This window comes from Athene noctua, chromosome 1 (genome assembly GCF_965140245.1).
Source record: "Athene noctua chromosome 1, bAthNoc1.hap1.1, whole genome shotgun sequence".
Lineage (NCBI taxonomy): Eukaryota > Metazoa > Chordata > Aves > Strigiformes > Strigidae > Athene > Athene noctua.
The window spans coordinates 9,295,866-9,320,878 of record NC_134037.1 but is presented as its reverse complement, the minus strand read 5'-3'; the positions used below and the strand labels follow the sequence as shown (position 1 = coordinate 9,320,878).

Here is a 25,013-nt window from a genome sequence, read left to right as displayed (position 1 = left end):
CGCTGCGCGCGGCGCCCCGCGGCCGTTCGCAATGTTCCGGCGCCCCCCGCGCAACTTCCGCGGCCGGCGCCGCGCGGCCTCCGGCGGCAGCAGCAGCGATGAGGAGCCGGAGCCGGTCGCCGCCCCCCCGCCACCGGCCCCCGGTCCCGGCTCCGAGCGGGAATCGGAGCCTGAGGAGGGCGAGGGAGACCCCGGCAGCGTCGCTGCGTCCCCCGAAGGGGCCGGGGCCGCCGCAGCGGAGGCGCCGCTGTCCCCAGAGGAGCCGGCGGGCGGCCCCGGGGGCCGGGAGGGGAGTGGAAAGGCGGCTGCGGGCCGAGGGCCGCGCCTCGCCGGAACCGGGCCGGCGCGGGGCGGGAAGGTGCTGCTGAGCTTCGGCAGTGAGGAGGAGCGGGAAGGTGAGGGCTCGGGGGCGGGTGGCAGCCGGCCCCCACACGCCGGCGGCGCAGGCTCGGGAGGAGCAACCAGGCTGGGAGCTTGAGTGAACGGGCCGCTCCTCCGCACCCGCGTACAGTTCCTGCCTGCCTGAGCCCCGTGCTGGTGACCCGGGGAGCCTTGGTACCTCTTTGTGACCCAGAATAGGAGAACTCGATTATGGATGGGGCTGTTGTGAGGGTTTGTAACTGAACTGCGTACAAACACGCTTTGAAGGTGACACGTGTCCGTGTGCTTTTGGTTGGGGAGCTTTTGAAAGCTTAGAGCAGAGAAAACAGGTAGATAGTATGTGATTCTATGCCTAAACTAGTTAACGATGAACAAGCTTAAATAACTGGAACTTAAATGTTGAATGAACTCTTCTGGGCTGTTTCTTTTGTGGCTGATGACACAAGACAGGCCAGGGCAGCTCACACAGTCACTTTGTGATGGACACAGACTGCTGAGAACTGCAGTTCAACAGCATAGCGTTGCTGTGTTGAGGAGGCTGAGCTGCTCAGTTTTAAATGGAGAGGTGGTGGATCTTGAGTGTTAAAGCTGTAGAACTAGTTAGACTTAATGCAGCCAGAACTTAAACCCATGCTGTGCACACATAGAGATTATATGTGCTTTTTATGTAAGACATATTCACGTATGCTGCTCTCTCTGTTAACGTTACTCAGAATAATTTTGTTTTGTCTGGATAGGTGATGAAGAATTTTTCAAAGTTAAAAAACCATCCTTCAACGAAGTGACCTTTAGCATTCAAAAGAAGGAAAGCCTACAGCCTGCACAGACAGAAATTGAAGACAGCAAAAGTAAGAACATTTTTCAGTGAAATATTTTATGGAATACTTATATGAAAATATATTATGAGATTGGTAAGTGAAGAGTGATGTACAAAAGCTGCTATTTGATGCTTTTTACTTGTTAATTGAACTTGGGATTATCCTTATAATGTTACTTTATAGGTTTATAGTTTAAAACTATTCGTGCTCAAATTGTTTTCCATATGACCTCGGTAAAACAGTATCAGAACTTGGAGGCTGTTCTTGAGAAGACCTGGGTGTGCAGAACCCCTGTAGTGAATCAGAGTTAACAAACTTCTGATAAATATATACCTCAGCATCATATCTTTTGAACAGTGGGGCAAATATCCACTGCTTATTGCTGTGTCCTAATTTTGGCTAGGATAGAGCCAATTGTTTTGGTTTTTTTTCTTCATTCTTATTAGCTAGAATAATGCTGTGTTTTGGATTCAGTATGGGATTTGATATGAGAAGAAAGTTGATAACATACTGATGTTTTTAGTTGTTGCTAAGGAATCAGGGATTTCCAAACTTCTCATGTCCTGCCTGCGAGCAGGTATGCAGGAAGCTGGTGGGGGGTACATAGCAGAAACAACGGACCCGAACTGGTCAATGGGATATTCTGTATCACCTAACTTCATGCGCAGTATGTAGATAAAGGTTGATCGGGAAGCTCCACTTGGGTTTTTGGGCTGGTGGTTTCAGGATTCTCTCTTCTCAGGGATTACTAACAAGGAGCAGGCTGGGCACCAGTCAGCGTGTGGTGAGCAATCACATTGTGCATTGCCTGTTTGCATTTTCTGTTGTTACTGTTATCATTATTATTTTAATTCTATTTTATTTTGATTCTTAAATTGCTTTTATCTCAACCTACGAGTCTCCTTACCTTCAAATCTCTGACTGTCCCCCATTCCCTGGGTGTGTGGGAAGGTGAGTTGGTGGCTGCGTGATGTTTGGCTGCCGGCTGGGTTTAAACCATGACGTGCTGTCGGATTGTAGTTTGATCCTGAGTACTTGCATTGAGAGCAAACGTGACATTAGTAGGATTTTTTGGATAAAACTTTATATTAACTTTGTGTTGTTAAACTGTGCTATTACAGTATTTGAATATTTTAATCTAATACAGTCAATAGCCTTGATTGGTCTGGTGGTATTCCAGTCTCATTCAACTATAGTAATCTTCCTATTGAGATATCTGGGGTTTGTGTGTTTTACAAACAACTTTGTCTAGAAGTTCTCTTTTCTTCTATTCCTCTTTTGACACCTCTGTCAATTCACAGATAATACCCTAATTGCTACTGTTAGATAAAAGTAAATTATTTTGAGAAATAATTACCTTTGTGATTCAGATGAGATGGTAAATTTTCTTAGTGACTTCTTATAAAAGTATACCTCATACTTTTTATAAAAAGTGCCATATTCAGTAATCTGATGATTTACTGAAGATGTAGTGGCAGATGAAGATAAATCAATGTTTTAAAAGAATTAGAAGGTAATTGGAGACCAGACAGACATATCTAAACCTTTATAGTTTAAATAAGAACTCCCTCATTGCTAATGCTTAAAAAAAATTAACGCTCTTCCTAAATAGAGATTATAAAGTTAAGGTTGATGAATCCAAACATGCTGTGAACTGTCAGGATATTAATCGGTTGTCATCTGGGAGCTTGTATCATTGCTTTTGTGCATGTAAATGTGCTCTGTCTCGGAAGGACATAGTAGTTCAGGGCTGTCACAGATGCTTTGATTCAAGACAAGAACTGGCTTGTAAATTACTGTCTTGGGGTGTTGGAAAACTTGACATGTTTTGATGATAAGTGGAGATAGATAAGCAACCAGTCTTTGCTGCAGCAAGGTGCAAATAGTTACTGGTAACCAGTTATGGCACATCAGCTTCCAGCAGCTGAAACTGAAATCACAAAGCTTATTACTTTTTCCCCTAAACCAGATATCAGTCAGTTGGAGCCTAGAACTGGCAACAGCAAAGGTGCTCGTGAAGGCGCAGAGGAGAAGGGGGATGAAAGTTACTCTTCACTAAGTGAGGACTACAGGAGCTCAGAGTCTGAAAATGAATCCAGGTCTCTACAGAGGGGGAAGGATTTATCACCAGGTTAGTTTCCTGGAGTGTATGTTTTTTTTAAAGGAAGTTATTTTACAGCATTGTTTTGTTTCACGTTAGTTTAAGACAGGTGAGGTGGATCCCATTCAGTTTAAATCATGTGAGGTGTAGGCATCTTGTATCAGGGCTACCCTTTCTTTCAGAAGAATAGTGTCAGTTTCCCAGTATTTTTGTTGCGGATGTTTGTTGTATTTCTGTGGTAATTTTGGAAATGGATCAGAAATTATGACCATTGGTTTCAGAAGAAAGGCAGCAAAAAAATTCCTGTTTAACAATGCACAATTTCCTTCATGGAATTAAAATATAACCTCATTTATGCTGATTGGTAAACATTGGATTCCTTTGTAAACTCACTAAGTTTAGTAATCCTCATCTTTTTGGGAGATGAAAAGACAAGACAGGCACACAGCAATTTATTTAAAAGAAAAAGTCTGAGCTTTGTTTTTGGACTGAGAGCCAATTTTAAGGATGCTTTTCCATCTCCTTTTATTCAACATATCAAGCTTAATAGAAAAATAGCTTGTGTCCTATATTCAGAATTGTACAGTGGTCCTGAACTATGGTGATTATTGATATTAGGTGACATCAGAAGCGTTACGGTGTGTTGCTTTTAGTCTTTTGCTTAGATTTTCTTTCTCATCAATGCAGGTCATATCCCCAGTGCAGCTCATATTGAGGCTGCTCGGAGGAAACGTCACTTAGCCAGGACACAGGCTGATTATCTTCCTCTGGATGTTTCAAAAAGTCATCAGGGCTCTCGGAGAAGAGAAAGCAGTGACTTGGAGAGTGAAGATGAGTCTGATATGAAGAATCTCAATTTTGTTCCCAAACTGAGAACTCTGAGGCAGAGAATGGCTGAACACATGGGTGAGTTTGTGCTCTTTCTCCCAGTGGCTGTGGCTTTGTTGCACTGGTGTCTGGAAGAATGTGGGACTTGTCCAGTAAAGGGTGAGTGCAGTGCAAGGCTTTGCTCCTCAGGGGTTTGGCAAAAGACTGTACAGCTGGTACTTGAGGTTGGGACGTTAATCTGGTTTAGGTCTCACTGATGTCGTGGTGCAGGATACTTTGAGAAACATGAAAAAAATTCTTTTTGGCCTTGTTGACTGAAAAAAAATTACCTTGTAGGAGGCACATTTAATGTGAATAAAGTTGCTCTAAGTCCTGCTTCCTGCTTCTGGTCCAGTCAAGTGCTCTACCCGCACTGACGTGATGACTCTACCTGAAAAAGGCAAAAAAAACCCCAACCCAACCCCGCCTTTCAGAAGTAAAGAAACCTATTGCATGCAAAGCATATCTGGCTTTTCTATTGCTTTTATTTTCTTATAGCTGCTTATAGTTTTGTTTATGAAGCACTGGTTTATTTTAATAAGGATTGTAAGGAATGCATAACTATGAGCTGATTCTGCAGTTCTCATTAGTGATAATGAGATATATTTGTCTCTATAGTAGAGTGTACATTTTTGGAACACTCAAGGGTTTGCTGAGTATAATGTCAGTCACATACTCCGTGCTTATAATACGTGTGTTATAGTATTATGCACAGCTTAGCTTTGAGACATAAAAATGAGGTGTTTGTGCGCCTTGTACTGCAGTAGTAGTTGTCTGAGAAACAGCATGTTGGGGAAATTAATGTTGGTGTGAATTCTACAAATCCCACTAGCTGTTTCCAAGCCTTCCTTGCCTTTCAGTTTGGAAGTCCTTCATCTGTGGGTTTTTCATCTGCTGTGTTTTGTATTTATCACTTCCCAGTAATGGCTGGGAGAACATGGGAGGAAAAAATAAAGGATGTTATTAAGTCTAATTATGATTGTTTTATCTTCCAGTGTCTGAGAGTGATGAATCTAGTGAAGATGAAGCACAAATTAAGTGGGAAGAACAGCAAATAAAGAAAGCCATTAAACTCTCTCAGGTGACACGTTCTTTCCTAACCACTGGAAGTTGCTTTTTGCTCATAGGCAAGAGAGTTTCTGGAGTGCTGTCATATCTCCTTCCTGCCCTCTCATTAGAGAGGTTTTTAGGAAGTTATACACTGATTCTTTCAGTGAAAAGATGATTAGAAATATGGGAAGATGATAATGAAAATCTGTACTATCTGTCTAGCTGTTCAGAACCACAGGGTATTGTTGTCTACCTCAAAGGCAGGTACCCATATGTGGTGGCAGACTGTGAAAAGCAGAGAACAAAATTCTGAACCCTGGAGTGGTGTTTTTTTGCTGCCCTGCAAAGGATCTTGAAAGCAAGAGTATGCAAATAATACAAACGTTGAAAAAGTCGCAAAGCAAAAATTATTCTTTTGTTATGCTAAATATCTGTTGGGTAACAATCTGAGAGCTCTTTTCACAGTTCAGCGAAACTGTTTTTTTTTTTTTTTTTTTTTTCTGGCAAATATTTGACAAAAATAAACCGTGTATCTTCTGCTGAGCTGGAAGTTTTGTCTTGTCTTGTATCACCAACTCTGGATCAGACTATGAAAATATGAATAACCATTTATGTCAGAATAGAAAATTTTAGAAATTTTTGCCTCTTAAAATGGGAGTAGTTAGAGCACCGGGAGAAAGTTACATTTTTCTGCTGCTGAATTTCAAATCCAGTATAATTTGTGTTCTTAGGTCCTCATACTTGTTTCTAGAAAACTGTTCATCTCTACTGTTCAGGAAACTGCAACAATTTTTAGTAGTAGATCTTGTTAGTCATGGACTTGACTGCTTTAACTGATTGTGTTTTGGCTAGATTTTAATATACAAACTTCTACTGGTTTAGAATGCAAAATGTCTTTTAATTTATAAGCTAAAATTCAGTGGAGTCCTTTTTTAGTTACAGTTAAGCAGAGTTGTCAGAGTCAAAAATCTGTTTTCTGGCCCCTGACTTTGTCAGAAAGTAGCATTCATATTAGGGTGTGGAAATCAAAAGTTTACTATGAGAAAACAGAATATTAAATTACTAATAGATGGCAAATAATGTATCATAAATATATCCAAATAGTTTTTAAAAAGCAAGATAAGAGTAAAATCAGATTGGATCACTACTTGGCTGTAGTTTTTCTACATTTTATATTTAGAATCTTGATACTAGTGAAGTCTCAGCTGTCAGTATAGAAGCATTATGCATTATTGAAAGTTATTAATTTCAGACCAAGACAGCAACTTAAGTGTACCCTAAGTTATGAATTAGCTTGTGCTGTTTTTATCTGTATGTACTGTATGTTTTTATACAACATATATAGGCAGGTTTTTATATTTTCAGTTTTCTTTGCTTTTGTGTTGTACTTTTCTGTGCAACACTTTCTGTACTTAATTTCATGATTGAAGTATGCATCTTTATATCATATGCCTTGTGGATTCGAATGATGTCTCTTCTTGATCTGTAGAGCTGGAGAAGGAAAACTTGTGTAACTGGTCTATTAAAAATTAACACTTAAAATTCTTGTAGGAAACTTATGGTGATGCTTCCCTGCATAAATCTCAACCAGCTAAACCAAAGTTTGATCCCTCTGTTTCTCTACCACCCATGAACTTGGAAATTGTGAAGAAGCGACTGACTGAAAGGTAAATTCTGCTCTTATGAACTTAACTTTTGTCCTGAGTTTTTGTCACAGAATGAGAGATGACAGCTTTGAAGTCTTACTCTTTTTCCAGAGTAGTGGAGGATTTTTGGGTTATGTGTAATATGCCTGTTAGGGTGTCCAGTATAATATGACAAATTTTTAGCTTTACCTGGCAATGCTTTGTTGTAGGGGAGCATTTGCACTTCTTTCAAGAGCGTTTTGTCAACTAGAAGTTTAGAAGGTAAATGGCAGCAGCTTTTTATGCTTGCTGGTAGTTTTTGACAGTATTGGTTCAGTGTTATGTTTTCCTAGCAAGCAAAACTTTAACCAGGGCAGATGGAGCTGGCAATCCTAGCTGCCTTATGGTGGTTCTTACACCAGCTGCAAAAATAGCTCATTATTTCCTAAAGCAGCAATAAATTCTCTGTAGCCTATTTAGTCACGCCAGAACCTGCCTGGGGGTTTTTTTCGGTAGTGTGCCAGGCTGTGACTTTCAGCAGTTCAGCAGCTGTTTTATGGGCAGCTGAAGTGTACTGGAGTGAAAGTGGGAACCTCCAAGAGGGCGTGCGAGGAGGACAGCTGGGGTCAGGCATCTGAAGGTAAGCCATCTCCTGTCATCTCTCAGAGTACTGAGAGGCAGCTGTTCAGATAAGTTTAGACAAGTAACATTATACAGCTGAAACATAAATGTGTGCTATGGACTTGGACTGAACTCTCTCTGTGTATGCTTTGCTTTGTACAGACCATCATTGACCTGCTTGTTTGAAGGATTGCCTCTAAATTGGACTAAATATTTTTTTTTTTTTGGTAGAATTGCATGCTTTCCTTGCCATAATTGCCTGAAAGGAATGAGTTAAATGAAGTAGGAATTTACATACATCAAAGAACTAAAATGAAAATAAAGCTATCAAGAGTGGGAAATCTATCTGGCAAATAACAAGGAGAGGAGGAACCTGTTAACATGCTAAATGCTGAAATAGCTTTTTTAATTTCTAGCACAGTTGAGAACTATAGTTCAATTATTTTCACTGAGAAATGTTTTCTACTTCAAGAAAGTGAAATAAGTCCATTTCTTGTTTCTATTAATTGGCTTGCTCAAGCTGAGCAATCACTTGGGATATGTAAGGAGGGAAGGGAGGAAAAAAAAAAAAGGAAGAGGCAGAATTGTAATAGATGTGAATATTCCTATGCTACTTACCTGATTGTGACAGCTGTAGACCCAGGTTCATGGGTTTTACCTTTACCACCTGTGAGCAGGAGAGTGCTCAGCTGGTTTGTATTTAGTAGTGAGCACATGGGGAATGCTTATAGGTGCTCCTATCCATGCAACTTAGACTAGTAATTAAACTAGTATGGACATACTAACAGGAGCTGTAGTTTTATCCAGATTATGTTGTGTAGAATCCGTTTAACGTGATATCACACAATTTGGCTTTTTATATTTTTGGGAAGTGTGGTATATTGAAGGATCTAGGTAAAATGTCAGTGATGCTTTCAAAACTAGCACCATTTAAGTTACAGGTAAGTCTCCAGAGTATGATGCTTGTCCACATTCCCTACTTGTGCAAATGTTGGCATGGATAAATGCTTTAACACTTATTTGCTCAAATGCAAATGCTGTTAGCACAGGCAAAGATTTTGTATGTGATTATAATGGGAAAAATGTTTTGGAATGTGTCAACTGCTAATTTGGCAATAGTTTTAGTTGTCTGTGTTTCCCTTTTTTTTAGGATAACATCATTACAGGATGTACACCGTGCCCACCAGAGGGAGTATGAAAAATATATGGAAGACATTGAAAGTTCAAAAATGACTGTCCAGGAGTTAGAGAAGTCTTCTGATGCAGCTCTGAATTACAAATTCTACAGAGCCATGAAAACATATGTAGAAAACCTGATAAACTGTTTGAATGAAAAAGTATGTATTTCTTCCTTTTTTTCTTTAGATAACAAAGGTGCATTTGGTCATGACAGATGAGGGGTTTATTTGTTTGGAAATGATGAGGGAAGCCACTTAGTTACATTAAAAATTCTGATAGAATTTATTCTGATAGAATTTATTTTTAACAAAAAACAAAATACAGTGAAGACAAATCAACCCTCACCCAGACCTAAAGTGATGATAAAGCTGGTATAGATGTACTGACTTAAACTATGGTCTCACTAGATTCTGTTGGATGAAAAAAAATGGTACTGGAGGGAGTTTTCTGCAGGTCTCGTAACTAGAGCGTGGTGAAGTTGAATGAGAGGTGGAGCTGAATTTCCCTTTTGGGATGTCTCTAAATGTTTTTACTCAGGGTGATGTAACAGAGGTAGTAAGGATTTCACATTAGGTTTGAGTTGAGATTGAGTTAGAGCTGTATGAGAATTTGTCTACATCATCAGCTGCATCAGTTTCTTAACTGCAGACTTTGTGTATTTAAAAAAGGGGAGGAGCTGCCTAAAGTTTGGCCTTGGTGGAAGTAAACTGCTGCTATCCACTACAGATAGTGCTATGAAATCTAGTTTATGTCACTTGATTGCATCGTAATTCAGAGAATCAGTCATAGAATACCAGGTTGGAAGGGGCCTCAAGGACCATCTGGTCCAACCTTTCTTGGCAAAACCATGGTTTAGACAAGATGGCCCAGCACCCTGTCCAGATGAATCTTAAGTGTCCGATGTTGAGGAATCCACCACTTCCCTGGGGACATTATTCCAGTGGCTGCTTGTTCTCATTGTGAAAAATTTTCCTCTTGTGTCCAATTTGAATCTCCCCAAGAGTAACTTGTACCCATTACCCCTCTTTATGTAACTTCAAAGAGAATTAATGAATACTTCTGTGGCTAATGGCTTGAAAGCAAACCAAGAGCTAAATATACCAGTAGTGTCCTGTTGAACCATTTTGTGTGAAACCTTGGGTAATCCCATGATGAACAACTGGTGTTCAGTTTCAGTTTTTCAGTCTTACACAACAGTCTCAAAAACTAACAACTCCAGATGTACTTTTCAATCTATAATACTTTGGTTCTGACCAAATACTGAAAACTGGAAACTGTTTTTTGTTCATTCTCATTGCATTTTATTTGAAAACCTGATTGCTGTTTACTATATTTCAGCTGAAATACATTAATGAGGTAGAATTGGCTGTACATGTGCTTCTTCAGCAACGATCCATGTCTGTGTTGAAACGAAGGCAAGATGAGCTGAAAAATGAATCTGCTTATATTCAGCGTCTGATAGGTTAGTATGAAGTTAAAAGCTACTTTTTTACTGAAACATTCACTCTTTGAGCAGAAATAGACATTTACTTTTTTTGGTGAAGTATTTTATGCTCACCTGTGATCTCCTTTCCTCTAATGTCAGTAGCTGTTTTCTGCTGTATGTCAGTTGAAATTCTCACCTCAGTAACGTCCATGATGTTGGTTTTACTTGGTTTAATACTGAACATAACATGACCAAATACTTTGTCAATTTTGAGTTATTCAAGTCAGCAATTTCCCATTAATATTTAAAAATGTAGTTGGTTTTCTAGTAGGTCTTAAGTTGGAGGAAGCTTGCTGATGTAGGATTCTGTAAATATATGAAAAAGCAGTGTTCTTACATGGCAAAATCAGCCTTACATGAGAGTGTCTGTAAGGCTACATGAGTTATCTGAAATCTTCGTTATGACTAGGAGGTGACATGTGACGGGGAGGACAGAATGCAGCCTCTTTGTTTAAGGATTTTATCAAATACAAAATTGTGTTTTGTTGGGGTTTTTCTTGTCACTGTAGGAAAAAGCATTACAACTGTCTCATCTCGTTTTTTCTTTCCACGCCAATGTATTGTTTGTGTGCTGTGTAAATCTTCAGCTGCTGCTGTTTAAAACAAACCCAGGCTCCAAAACCAAACCGTTTGAAACTGTTTAGGCAAAGCTAAGAGCAGTATGCATGGAGCTGCTGGGAACAGATGGAGGCCAGATGCACCAGTTTCTGGTAACTACTAATCATATGGGTTCAGTCTTCTCACTTCACAGGATAAAGTGCTGATTAGAGAAAGCCAGCAGCCTGTGTGAGTTTGTAAAATGGTGTAGCGGACTGACAGCAGATGTTAAGAAGAAAAGGGTATAATAATTACAGTATTTTAATAATAATAATGTATTATTAGATATGATAATAGTTGCCATTAAAATTATTTTACTTCCAGCTCATTACAAATGAGACTCTATTTGCATGTTTTAAACAGCACTTTCAATTCTTTTTTTTATGTTCCTAGTTGTATTTAATATAGTGGAAAGGCTGTTTTTTTTCTCGCATGATAATATTTCAAGAGTAGTACACCTTTTTAGCATGTTGTGCACATACCAGCACTAATAGTGCTACAAATGAATGGCTCAACTGGAAAATACCTCTAGTTTCTACTTCTCTGTGTTGGACTGAGGAATCAATGTAGGGGTAATTGGGGTCAGACAGTCAGTGACTACTCAGATAACGGGAGGCAGTGAGGAGCTGACTAGTCTTGAAATCTAAGTGCAATGATTTTGAATAGTGTAAATCAGGGATTTAACTTCTATTATAATGTTCAGCCAAACCTCAGAAGTCACTCTAATTTATTACATGTTTTCATTTTTGACCTACAGGATGAAGGTAGGTCCCTATGCTTGCCTTTCACACCGCTAAGAACTTGTTGTGGAAGGAAGGCTCTTAAGTTCCTTGCCCAAGACTAGGAAGCAGTGGGCATCGACTGGGATATCATCAAACTCACCTTTTCATCAACTGCTATAAGTGAACCACCACATCTGACTATATGCAGTTAGCAAGTAATATTTACTGTGCGTTACTCTGGAGATCATTAAGAGTTTTGATCAGGAGGTTTGATTTTTCTTTGGTTATTTTCCAAATGAAGAACAAGAGAAGGAGAATCTGTGTTTTTCTTGTTTGAAAAAAAAACCCAGGAATCCAACTACTTTATTTTTGGCTGTTTCTGTCTTCTGACAGGTGGGAATGACAAGCCAGCTAATGGTGGATTGGAAGGTGATGAGAAGACACAGCTTCTGGAAGTGTGTGAACATCGAAGGTAGCTATTACATATAGGTGCACTTAACTGATAAATGCCCAGTGTACTGACTCTGATGTCATTTATGCAGTGATGAATATAAACCTGTAGGGTTACTAAATGAGAATAAAAAATAGTTTGTTTCCAAATACTTGAAGTTTTGGAAAGCAGGTACGTATTTCCTGTCTGATGTAATTCTCTTAGTGTTGATTTGAATCTAATAGATCATGTTATTTTAAATTAGCAAGTCTTAAGTGAGGCAAAACTACAAGGGGAGCTTTTTCCCTCCTATTTTAATAATATTATGACCTTATACAGATACATTTTTATATTATTGTATAGATAGCAAAACCAGGTGGTATTGTGGCTGCTGGGGAGGTGCTGGTGAGTGATGCAAAGCAACATCTAACCGCTAGTCTGTTATCAGTGTGGGTCAGACATACTACATTTTGGATATTATAGTGTTCAGAGATTGGTACTGATTTTTTTTTTTTTTTTAATTGGGAGCTTTGAAAGTTTTACAGTTGCATTAGTGCCTCAACTCATAACTGTACTTTGAAGTGGCAAGAACCTTGGAATTTTAATATATGAAAAATGGTGTAATAAGAACTTCCACTTGAAGCAGTTAATCTCTAATTGATGTAAATAACCATATAAAAGTATTTATGCGATTCTCTTTCATATGTATATCATTTTCCTGTGGCAGAGATGCAAGCTATTGATTTTGCAGCCTGTTATGATTCTTGGTGTCATGGCAATAGCTTTTTGAGCCCAGCTGGCACTTGGGTGCTATCACAGTTTTTGTGGGTTGTTGCACAAGTAATCCAGTACTAAGGTGACAAAGACTGATGGCTCAGTAGTTCATTAAAACTGTCAGAGACAGTGTCCAGTGCTATGCTAGATGTTCAGTGTTGCAGGTGGGCTGGGTAATTAACCTCATTGATGGGAATGAGGTGAAGTAAAAGTTATTACATTGTTCATAGGGGAGATCAGAGATATTGCTATAAACTCTTTTACGTCAGTTCCCAAGTTCCCTCCTCCTTTCACAGTTTGTGTCCTATGGTTACATAATTACTGTTGCTTCCTCACTGTGGTTCCTTAGGCTGTTGCTCTTTCAACTTTAAGTACAGTTTTTGAAGTCAGATAATTTTTCATTAAGCTTCCTTCTGCTTACGTGGGAGAAGATAACTCATCTGAGCTCATTACAAAATACAGGACTTGCAGACGGCAAGTGAGAGCGCGTTCAGGAGAAGCTGATCACCATGAAGGCATGTCGAGTGACGATGAGCTGAGCCTGCCAGAGGTGAAGGAGTTCCAGAAGAACAAAGGTTGGTGACAGTCTTACTGTGATGTCCTAGAACAAAATCTTTCTGATATGTTTTATGATTTATTTGTTTTAGGAAAGGTGGAAGAAATACTTTGAGTTGCATATTCTTAATTACACACTGTAGAAGAGAAATGCATTCAGAGAGTTCTGACTAATGACTTGGGAAGAATAGGTGTATAGTTTGGTTTGAGTTATATGGTGGTAGCATTACACGTGACTGTTTCAACTAGAAATAAACTCTTTTAGATTATGTCAAAGCTGATCTGCTAGTACTCAGTTCAATGCTACAATGTGTTTTCTATAATCAGTTTATTTTCTGAAGATAGAGTAAGTTAGTTTGGTGTTTTAATTGTCTTGAATGAACAGATGAGGAGGAGCAGGGAAAGGCATAGTACCTTTTCTCCAGATAACAGCAGAAGGGTTTTTGTGTCTGAAGCTTTATCGTTGTGGTATAAAGTTTGAAACACAGTGGCTGTGTAAATCTGTGGAACAGATCATGAAGAAACTTGCCTTTTTTTGTCTTCTGACAGTATTTTTTTTCTGAAAGTGGGTTTTCCAGGGAGCTGGTTTTAAAGCCTGTTTCAGTGTCAGGTGTGTCAAAGATAAATGACAAACGCAATTATCATATATTTCTTATATGCTGTAGATGAATGAACTCTTCAGCTTATGCCTCAATAAGTTCTGTGATTGTTTCTTTTTATTCCCAATGAATATTATCCATAGATAACGTTTTAGAGGATAGTAGGAAAGTCTTTGAAGATGTACATGCAGATTTTTGTGACATCAGAAAAATCCTGTTGAAATTCCAGGAATGGAAAGAGAAGTTTCCTGACTCTTACTGTGATGCTTATATCAGTTTCTGCCTGCCTAAGATATTAAATCCATTGATCAGAGTTCAGTTAATCAGTTGGAATCCTCTTGAGGTAGGTGCATCAGCTGACTTTGTTTTCTTCAAAAAGTATATGTGTGTTTTTGTATTATATTAATATGAAAAATGAAATTTTTTTAATTCCTATACATTGCACAGTGCATTAGAAATCATAAAAGGATGCAGTGTTGGTCTCAAGTTGAAGAATGTGGTTGGAATCTTCTTCACTTTTTCCTTTCCCCTTACTTCCAGCCTCTTTTGCAACACCCTGTGTAAAAAGAATTCTTGTTCAGAGTTCTTTGAAGACACTTTAACAATCCCATCCTTTAAATTCTAACTTTAAATCTAGTTTTCCTGATTCACTGTTTTGACCCATTCAGTGATGAGAGTGGATCTCAAATTAAGTGGAAATTGTAGTATCATTGGATGGAGCTTTTCTTTTAATCCTGACCAGCTGAACGACTAACAGGAATGATCTTCCAGGAGAATTTTACGGAGCTGGAAGAGATGCCCTGGTTCAGAGCTATAGAAGAATTCAGTGGTGCCAAAAACATACATGAGTCAAAAAGGGATGATGATCCTGATCAAGAAGTTTTGCCTAGAGTGGTTGAAAAAACTATTCTTCCCAAAATCACAGGTATAGTAAGATTGTTTTGAAAATGTTCACTGCAGCTGGGCAGTCAAACCTTAAATAAAACTGATAGCTATCAAAGAATGGTAGTTACATAATGGTGCTTTGAGATGTAGTGATTACTTAGTTCCACAGAGTGAGGCTAAAGTAGCCTCTTTTTAAGATTACTGTGAGAGGGTTTGCTTTTTTATATAGTTACTTCTGTTACATTGTAATGCCTTGAAACTAGAGCAGATAAATACTTGCATATTGTGAATGAAATAAATCCCTATTTTTTTTTTTTTCAGCATTTGTAAAGAGTGTGTGGGATCCTTTATCTACTTCACAGACAAAGAAGCTTGTACAACTTTGCAATCGCATCTTTGAAAAACAAGTCCTTTCCAAAAATGAATGCAGTCGAGGAAAAGAGGTAAAATCTCCTGTGGTGCTGGGGAAGGGAGAACTTTAATCTACTGTGTGTGCTCCTATGGGCACTTAGAAAATCGTCCTGATGTTGTTTGGTCCTGATTAGTTGTTTGTTTTGTCACTTTATATTAAGAACATTTAAGTTAAACTTCCAGCTCTCTGATGCTGCTCTTAATGAAGATTAAGGGAGATGGGACACTCTCGAGGCAGAAACTAGCTCCTGTTCCTAGAAAAATTCTGTCTGTACCTATCAAGAATCTGATCATAGATGTAATCTCATTTCACAATAACAATGGTTAGAATTTAGATTTGCATTTAATTATGTCTCAAATTTGAGCTTTAAATGCTAATAATGCTCTCGTGTTCACCTTCCTAAATTCTTATTTATAAAGTAGATCTAGAATTTTAAAACTTAGAAATCCCCAAAGGTTAATTAATTGCATAGGATAAATACTACTTTGTAATCTTAGCAATCTTTTAATAATTACTTTTATATGTGTAGTCACTCTAGCATGCCCTTCTTCAGCCTGATTCCAGTTTTATTTTGAAGTAAATCTGAAGGTTTATCTAGTATAGAACTGGTGAAATTGCTGGATGTTTAGGCCCTGAGTAGGAAAAGAAATACTCTTAAGAAAATATGTATGCCTTCCAACTGAGCCTTCCAGAGGTTGATGATTTGAAACCATGACTTGAAGTGGTACAGTTGACATTAGCCGTGATACTGTTTGTATAGTAAGTAAACCAAACCAGAGCTTTAAATAAATAAATAAATAGGCTGTAAAAGAAAGGTAGGTGGCAATCTATAACACCTAAAAGCATGATCCCTAAAACCACATACTATCCTAGCTATGGTGATGATTTTTTTTAAACCTAGAATTTCACGGCTTTTTATGGAGATCCTATGTGCATAACTCATTTTGTCATTAATATATACAGTTTTCCTGCTGCCTTGCAAATTAACATGCAAAAAAAAAAAAAAAAAAAAAGCCCTTACTTAGGGAAATAACTTCATCTTAAAAAAATCCTTTAGGTTAACCCTATAGAGAATTACAGCTGTGATAAATCTACTGTTTTTAATGTATTCATGGTCTCAGTGTGTATTATATACAAGTGGCAACTGTATTTACCTCTAAGATATTACACTTCTGGATGAACAAAACAACCATTGAAGTTGTTACAAATGGAAGATAAAGTCTTTCTTGTGAGGATATATTAATTATAAATTCTTTTTTCATAGGATTTGATCAACATGGTTGTCCTAAGAATGAAGAAATCCATAGAGGAAGATGTCTTTATTCCTCTATATCCTAAAAGGTGAGCTGACTCTGGGACTCTTTTAAGCTTCTGTTTTTTTTCTAATTCTTCTGCCCTCCTCCCCCACAGATGTAGATGAAGTACTGTAGGTATCCATTGACAGCTGTCTGTCTTCTACTGTTTTATTATAGGAAAGGTTATGAAACCTTATTCCTGTTTATGAACTCTTTCTAATCAGAGTAACTCCACTGACAATGCTTTTCTACTCTTGTAATCAAAAAGTTTTTTAATATGAGGTCCACAGGGTGGTTGTAGCATAGCAACTTATATCTGAGGCCCTGTGTTAGTTTAGGTGGTCTAGTGTCATGTGTATGTGTCCCTCAATTCCTCCTGTCATTCCTAAAATATGCTGAGGGCTTTTACTGTGGATGCTTGTAACTGAAGATTATTTCAAAGGTGGGAGCAAGTAGGAGTCTGGGAGATGTGGGGTTAAGATACAGCTAGGAGAGAAGCTTTGCTAAAGCTGATGTAGGATGTTTGGTTCTAAGCAATGCTATTTTGATCTGAATCCATGAAATATAGACACAGGTGTTTCCAGTTGGTAGTTGTTTTGTAGTAGTTGTATTATAATGGGTTCAAATTGACAGCTGTTTCCCTAGATCTTTATTCTGGTTGTGGCTGATGCTGCTGAAAGAATGCCAGAATTAACATTCATCAGTGTCTTAAGAGATAAATTATCTGTTTATCTTCTTTTAAAAACAAATTAAAAATCCTTCTTTTAACTTTTTCTTCTTTCCATGAGCAGCACTGTGGAAGACAAGTCATCGCTATGTTCAAAATTTCAAGAGAGACGGTTTTGGTCAGCTGTTAAGGTGAGAAAATACAACTGTTTTTTTTCTTTGGAATTCATTTTAGTGAAAATGTTTTTCAGGCAGACAGGAAATACATCTCAGGCAAGTCTGATTCCTAGGAGATTAATACATTTTTATTAGGATGGATAACCATTTTTCTCAGTGAAGGATGTGTTCTCTGTGCAGCCTGCATGTGATGATTTAAGAAGGAACTATAAATGAGCACTTTATTTCTGTTTACCCAACTGGTACATCTTCTGAAAGAGACTTTGATCTGACCATCTGTTCCTGCTGGTTCATTTTTTTTTGCCTTGAGTAGGGTCAGCCAGGCGTGTTGGCCTTACATCATATTAGTTAGTCATTGTCACTCACCACCATGGGGACAGACAGGATCTATTGGGGATCCTGGGCAGAATGATGATAGTACTAAGTTGTAGGTACAATTTAAGCTGCTTTTTTTAGCAGAATTTTATGATCAGCACAGCATTTTATGATCAGAGTAGCACAGTATTTTTTAATTGGAATCAGGTGTGGCACAATTTTAAAAGTAGTGTAGCATAATTTATAGCACAGCTTAGCTTATGGTTCCCAATCACCTGGACTCTCTGCAGGTCCAGCCAAATCTTAATATTTGGCTTACAGCATCAGTAATATGACAGTCATGATCTAGACTAGAAACACATAAAAGAATGAGAGTCACTCAGTCCTCAGAGGAAGCAGAGGACGGTGGAGGTATCTGGGGCCACCAGGTGGGCTTATGGGTCTCACTGTCCAGCAGCAGTTCTGGTGCAGGTTCCTAACTGCTTGATTGTTTTAGACAGTGCTCTGTGAGCTGTTATGTGTCCCTGTTCTGTGATGAGGTCATCACCACCACTGGGTTGGCTGGGTGCCCGGGACCTTTAAGGCTGGTAAGAAGGGGAGTAGGCAGCCTGGAGCCCAGGAATTTTGAGGCTGACAGGGAGGGGAAGAAGAAATCTGTTGGATTCCATCTCCTTGGTGCACAGGACCTTCATGGCCTAATAATGGGGGGGAAAGGGGCTAATGTGTGGCCAGCTCAGTCACAGAAAATGGCTGTTTGCCTTATGACATGGCGTTAAGTTATGCGAACCCTTACTGTAGAATATGATCACTGTGTGTTCATATAAGCACATCAGTATAGTTTTTACTTTTGGGGTGCTGAGTTGGGAATTTCTGAATGTCTGTGATTCAGTTCCCACTGAAGATGTGTTTACTCTGAGTAGATTTGGATTCTTACCAAAGATGAGATTTAGATGCATAAAACCCCATTAAAATCTCAGACAGTATTCCAGTTGCCCTGCTATTCATGATGCCTAGCCCTGCATAGGCTTCCTGTTGTCATGATGCAGAGCTTCCTTTCTGTTGAAAAACCTGGAAAGTTGGATGTGTTCAGGTCTGTTTGGCGAAAGTTGCTACCTCTGCTCCTGGGGTCAGCTCTCTGCAGGAATCTGTCATGGACAGATGAAGAGAAAGCAAGGGGGACCTTAATACTTAGGGTTTAGGACATCTAGTAAAAACCAAGGCAGACTTGCAGTTCTGATCCCACCTTCTAGGACTGTGAGGTGTGTGTTCCTGGAAGTCAGACCTGAGCGCTTTCCTCTGCAGACCGAAGTTTTCTCCTTTTAGCTTTTGATTTCTATCGTCACTGTCACAGGAGTCATCTTGGGAGGAGTGAGATAATGGAGAGAAGTTTAAAGTGCTCTCGCTCTGTATATCTGTTGGATAATTGTCACTTTTTAAATTTTTTGGAGTGGAGGTGTGAATTCAGTCACCCCAGGGTAGATAGTACTGCAGCTCATCTGTGTTAAACTCTTGGGACCTACTCATCTGTGCTTGAGCCTGCTCTCTGGTGCTGAGACCCGCTGCTGTTGGTCAGCCCTCTGTTCGTGCTGTCAATCCCTGTCTTTCAATAGCGGTTGCTGTCTTCACAGTGCTTATTAGAAATAGCCTCTAATCCATGCCCATAAATTGTACGGAAAAATACTAATTGGCTTGGGTGAGAAGTGTCACGTCCCTCTCAGATGAGGGAGACTAGTGACTCAGATTTGCAAATCCCCAGTGGAGCAGACAGCAGTGAGACGAGTCTCAAAGTCCAAGCATTTATTAACTACCCACAGTGTACTAACTGAACACACGATAATTGGCTAAGTATATAGCAAATTGTGGCAAGCAATACAATATGCCTTGCATTTCTTAATGGGAAAAGAGGGTGATAGAGGGAATGGGGGAATACAGATCACCGGTCTGGGTTCCTGCGCTGATCCTGCCAGTGAGGGTTCCAGGAGGCGGCCGTCGTCTTCACTGGCATCAGTCGTCTTCGCTTCACTGCACTCTCCAGGCCTCCCCCTTTTTTCCCCCTGCCCCTTGATTTATACCCACTTTCCTTGGGTCCATCCCCTAGGTTGACCCACATACCTATGTATCCCATGTACGGGGAGGGGTAAGGTGTTTCATGGGATGATGTAATTAGTATGATCCTGTTAGCCCTCGTTAGCATATTGAGGGGTGTTAACTTTAATATGCATTTCATGGGTAACGAAGCAAAGTTCATTCATCGGACACACGGCCCTTGAAATTTGCCCATGTGCCCCAGAGCAGGGCTGTCCTGTCTCCACAGGGCTCTCTCCTCCAGCTGTATCTTGTGTTATTCAGGCAGCTTTATCAGCTTCGACCTCCACACTGTCCACCCTGTGACTCATAGTTTTGTTTTGCGAGTGTTTGAGGCATTTCTTGGATCAGCCTCAACTTTTGCTTTCTCAGGCTGTTTAGTTCGTCTCTCACATGAAGAGAGCCAGAGCTCTTCTAATGCAGAAGTACAGGTGATGGCAGTTCAGTGTTTGTACCCAGCTATTGCTTAACTTGTCCAGTGTAGCTCAAAACATGCTTCTTGTTTACTGTGCGTGTACTTTCCTGGTTAATGCTGGCCAGCGGAAGCACTCCTTTTCCTTTGATGTATGTTTAGTTGTGATGGAAGTGTCCCATCAGACACTCCAGAGAAATGTGAAGAGGTTTTGTGAGTGCTTTTTGAGTGGTGACTGCAGAGGTAGCAGGCTGTGTCTGTGAGGGTAAAATACCTTGAGGTTAATAGTTACCTGAAAATTAACTGTTCTGATTTAAGGGAAAAAATAGTCATGTTCTCACATCAGACTTAAAAAGGACAATTGTAAGGATTTATAGTGATAAGAGCAACAGATGAAAACTCTCAGTACCTAATAATACTGATATCAACTACAAAGAGATCTCTTTGTGCTGCTGCATGGCTACCAATCTCATTGTGTTATGAGGGATTGCGTGTAGTAGTATCCTGAGCAGATGCAGTAACTTTTTCTACTTCTGTCTTGGATTCTCTAATGGTTTGCTTAGAATTGGATGTCACTTGGTTTTGGTCCCTATGCCTTGTAGGAGGAGTGTCTTAATACTCTTCCTCTTTTCACACTTTCAGATTTGCTGCTAACTCTTCTGTGTAAAGCACAGTTGTCTTCTGTACTTGGGACTTAGCAAATTGTTAACCTATTAGAAGGGCAAAATGTTCTTCCCAGCCTTGGGAATTCATATAATTGCATATTGGGGGACAGTTTATTGTTGCAGATGGAAATATTAACATGGTAATGATTTAGCAGCAAATCACGATTTATTAACAATTTAATCATTAACCAATTAAACCAATCGTTAACCAATTTAAGGATTTACAAAAATAATTCAGTAAAATGTTATTTAAAATAGCAACTTAACTACAGGTTTAAAAGTGACAAGATTCACACTAACTTACTATAAGGTGTCCTAAATCCATATATATATGTATATTCATACACAAGATACACAAACACATGGACAGAAATATTTGGATCCAGTGAAAGATGTATGTACTCACACTCATGAAAATAATTGTGTATATCCAAACACAGAGACAGGTAGAGAGGTGGGTGAAAGAGAAACTAGCCTACAGTCACAATTTCCCTCCTTGAGTATAAATACTTAAAATGCATTGGCGTTCCTCAACAGGTGATAATTGAGTCATGAGGGGGTTGACTTCACCCTGGCCTCCTGTTGGCTCTGTTGGTGGATGGTGCCTCGAGCAGTTGATACCTGAGAGGTGTCCCAGCTCAGGGGAGATGCTGGTCACAGGCCCACTGTGATCCAGGAGAGCTGAAAGGGTCTCGCTGAGAGTTGTGGTTTATAGCATCCAAGATAATTGACTTTTGTCAGGTACTTTTCCACTCCAGCCCAGCTTGAGTGATGAAGTAATTCTGGTGTTTTCCACCACTTGATGGATGTGCAGTTCTGTTATCACCCTCCCTCGGCCACGTGGCAGGTGCAGATGTACCAGGCTGTCAGGAGGTGATGGACTGTTCTTACTGTGCTCAAGTGATAGGGAGAGCAGGAGCCAGGCTCATCGAGGGGGGCCTTAGTGCTCTGATCTGCTGCCATTTGCAGTCTGTACTGCCTGGGTTGGTGTGTGGCCCAGGAGAGGTGGGGAAATCACACCAGCAAGGGGAGGGGTGGAATTGCACCACCACACAAGTGAAATTAATTATCTTACTTGATAAGGTTATTTATTTACTATATACAGCTTATTAGTGGCTGTCTGACAATAAGTTTGGAGAGTGTGAATCTTGGGGTCTGAGTACTTAAACTGAGTGGATGTAATATTATTTTTATCTTACATAAAACTTCTAATAGTGTGTGTTGGTACACTTCCAGCCACCAGGTATATGTATTCCCTGTTTCTTCATTACTGCAGCTGCTCTCCAATGTTCTTCTTTGGGATGGGATTGTACAAGAAGATACACTCCGTGATTTGGGACTGAGCAAGCTGCTGAATCGTTACCTTCTTCTGATCCTCTTAAACACACCACCAGGGCCGGATCATACAGAGAAGTGTAACAAGGTAAAACATAACATGTATGTTGGAAGAGGGTGTATGCTGAAAGGTTTTTTCATGAAGAGGAGTTGAAACTGAAGATAGACTATTTAAAAAAATTAAAATTAAAAAAAAAAATAAATTTATGACTTTGTTGCATAAGAGCCTTTTACAGCAAACACTGCTCCGTAGGTTTCTTAGGAATAACTACTTGTAGGGATAATCAATCTTGGTTTCAAAGAAAAAAACACACTGCTAATAATGACTGAACCTGCAAAAAGTCCCAGCCAGAAGTGATATGACTTGGGTATATTGAAAGACTTTTTTAAACTTTTTTCAAATATTTTTTTGGTGAACAGGTGGTTGCATGCTTCTCAGAAAGATGGTTCCAAGATCTTAAAAGTGGATCAACTCTCCCCGAATTACGGAACTTCTGCCAGCACTTGCTGCGATGTGCCCGTACGCTACACAAGAATAACCACAGGTAATAGATAAGGCTTTCCTTGGGGTTCAAGCACTTCCTTGAATACTTTGTTAAATCTTTCTTAAATTCCTTAAGTTTCATATTTGACACTTTCAAGGGTGTTCTTGTCACGTACGTAAAACAAAAGATGGAGTTCATAATGTAAAGGAGTGCTTCTGCAGTTCTAGTTTAATGGGATAGTTTGAGGCATTAGATGTTGGGTGCTGTTAGTGATCAGTGTAGCCAAGATCACCCGTTGCCAGGTGGCCAAAGAATGATACATGACTTCTTAATAAAGTGTACTTCGGTACATAAAAGTGCTGCTATGTATTTTTTTTTTTAGTGATGAAACAAAAGAAGTTCTTCTCCTGCTGGTGAAAGTCAAAGCTCTTCATATTGTTGAAGACTTCATTGAAGAGTATAAACTTGAACACCTTAAACCAATGATTGGGAAATAGACATTTTTGAAGTGACATATTACTGAAACAAGCCTGCTATTCACACTAAACCAGTTCTAATATGAAATTAGTGAATCCTGCCTACTCAAAGATGTAGTAATCGCTGTTTTACCATTAAATACTTGAGGGTTTTTTTTCCAAATGTCTTTAACTGCCACCTGCTCCTAGGTTAAGGATGTCACAGGAAAAGCGATTGGTTCAGGCACTCTAAAATGTATGACAGTGCCTTATTGTCTTACCCTTTTTGTAAGGGTTCTTGGAAAGATAGAAGGTGCCTGTAAAGTTTATTACTGCTGTCCACTAGACAACTTTACAAGCTACTTTCAGTATGAATTGCCACATATCACCCTGACCCAGCAGTCACTGAACTCTTTTAACTTGTGGTCCACAGTGATTTTTTAGTGGAGTTATTGTTAAGCCATCCATAGTGGAAAAAAAAAAGTTTATAGTGTTGCAGCGGTTTGACCCTGGTACAGAAACAAGGGAAGCTGGTGTGCAGACCAGGAGTCTGATGGATGTTTACTGATGGTAAATGTGGGTTCAGTGAGGTAAGAGCTGCACAGGAGAACGTCTGGGAAAGAGCAAACACGCAGTGAAGATAATGTCTGATGTGTGTTAGAGTTTTGTATCCAAGTGATACAGACTGAACTCACGTGCACCGAGCTGGCGTTGTCACCCATCCTACTTGGTCAGGCTTTTAATAACGAACATCTTGATGATGAGAAGCACAAGAACAACTTCAGTTGCTTTCTAGGAACTGACTCTAGGAAAGTCTGCCTTTTCCTTCCCAGCAAGATCTACTGAACCTTATTTTATCATACCCTTATTAGATTTCTAATGTTTTATAACTTTATTGCAAATACACAAACTTATAGAACAAGGATGCTTTATTGTAGAAACTGTAGTGCATCACAGATGCTGTATGTTTACTTGTGACTATCTCCACAATCTGAACTAGAATTTAATTCTTGCAAACTTAATCCCTGTGATTTCTTTTCTATTTTTTTTAAGTTAAGAATATATTTTTGTAACATTTTAATTGTAAATAGCTTTGAACAGTGTTACAGACAAAAGAAGACTTTAAAAATAATTTTATTTTGAAAATAAAGTATTTTGCTGTGTTAATGAGACTCCTACAGTTCAATTCTTTAACACGTGACAAGAATGTTGTTAGAGGTATTGAAAAAACCCTGTGTTAGCCCTCACTTCCTTCAGGAGATAGGAGTTATAATGTAACTCCTGCTTTCTAATTAAATTTCTGTTGCTTTTCCTCTTAATGCCAACAAAAATGCAGTAGCTGATCAACAATCACCACAACCTCATGATCTCACTGCCTTCTCTTGTTCTCCTTTGCCTCATCCCAGCTAAAGGTAGCCTTGGGCTACTATAAAAATACAACAGATATTCTATCATGCCTTAGCTCTGTAGATTAATCTTTCTGGAAGAAAGATTACTTGTAGTAACTTGTAAGCATGGGAAGGCAGTTAACCCCTCCATGCTTCTATGGAAATAGTTCTATGAAACCAGTTGTCCTGTATTGAGAACATTGACAGTTTGTGAACACTTCATCATGATCCTTACACTAACACAGGATTTGGTTTAAACTGTCTCAGTAGAGTATTTGTATTTGCTCTGTTGTCAGATCAGTATTACTGCTCTCTCAGAAACATTTTTCTTTAAATGGGAAAACTAAACAGCACTTACTCTGGATGGTTGGCTCAGACATGTCTCCTTCCCGGCTAGAGCCTGTTTCTGAAGTTTGAGTCGAGCAGCTCTACCATTGGCCACTACCTAGTCTCTAAAGAGAGAAGTAACAGGAGTATTTGGAAATGACAACACAACTAACCTGACTAGGTGATACAAACCCCTCTTGTTAACTGTATTTAAAAAAGGCTTCCAGTTTCCAAAGAAGGGGTGAACACAGTATTATGCACCTCAGAGAAAGGAGGGGCTGTTTTCAGGAACAGAAAGTTAGAGTG

General features: G+C 39.3%; 1 protein-coding gene across 3 annotated transcripts; it reads left to right on the top strand.

Annotated features, from left to right (window-relative positions):
- GCFC2 (GC-rich sequence DNA-binding factor 2) lies at positions 1-24,164 on the top strand. 3 transcript variants are annotated; one of them, XM_074895538.1, is made up of 19 exons: positions 1-279; positions 358-401; positions 1,119-1,229; positions 3,169-3,330; positions 3,988-4,206; positions 5,163-5,248; positions 6,769-6,884; positions 8,614-8,800; positions 9,981-10,104; positions 11,841-11,919; positions 13,114-13,226; positions 13,949-14,148; positions 14,580-14,730; positions 15,012-15,133; positions 16,367-16,443; positions 17,189-17,255; positions 21,994-22,140; positions 22,473-22,597; positions 22,920-24,164. In XM_074895538.1, the coding sequence occupies exons 1-19, from the start codon at positions 32-34 to the stop codon at positions 23,032-23,034; spliced, it is 2,493 nt and encodes an 830-aa protein (XP_074751639.1). In that variant the 5' UTR covers positions 1-31; the 3' UTR covers positions 23,035-24,164. The 3 variants fall into 3 exon arrangements, 2 of the variants coding, with proteins under 2 accessions (XP_074751639.1, XP_074751638.1); XM_074895537.1 differs by having other exon boundaries at positions 1-395; positions 14,577-14,730; XR_012632794.1 differs by lacking the exon at positions 22,920-24,164 and having other exon boundaries at positions 1-395; positions 14,577-14,730; positions 21,954-22,140.
- The last annotated feature ends 849 nt before the right edge of the window (positions 24,165-25,013 follow it).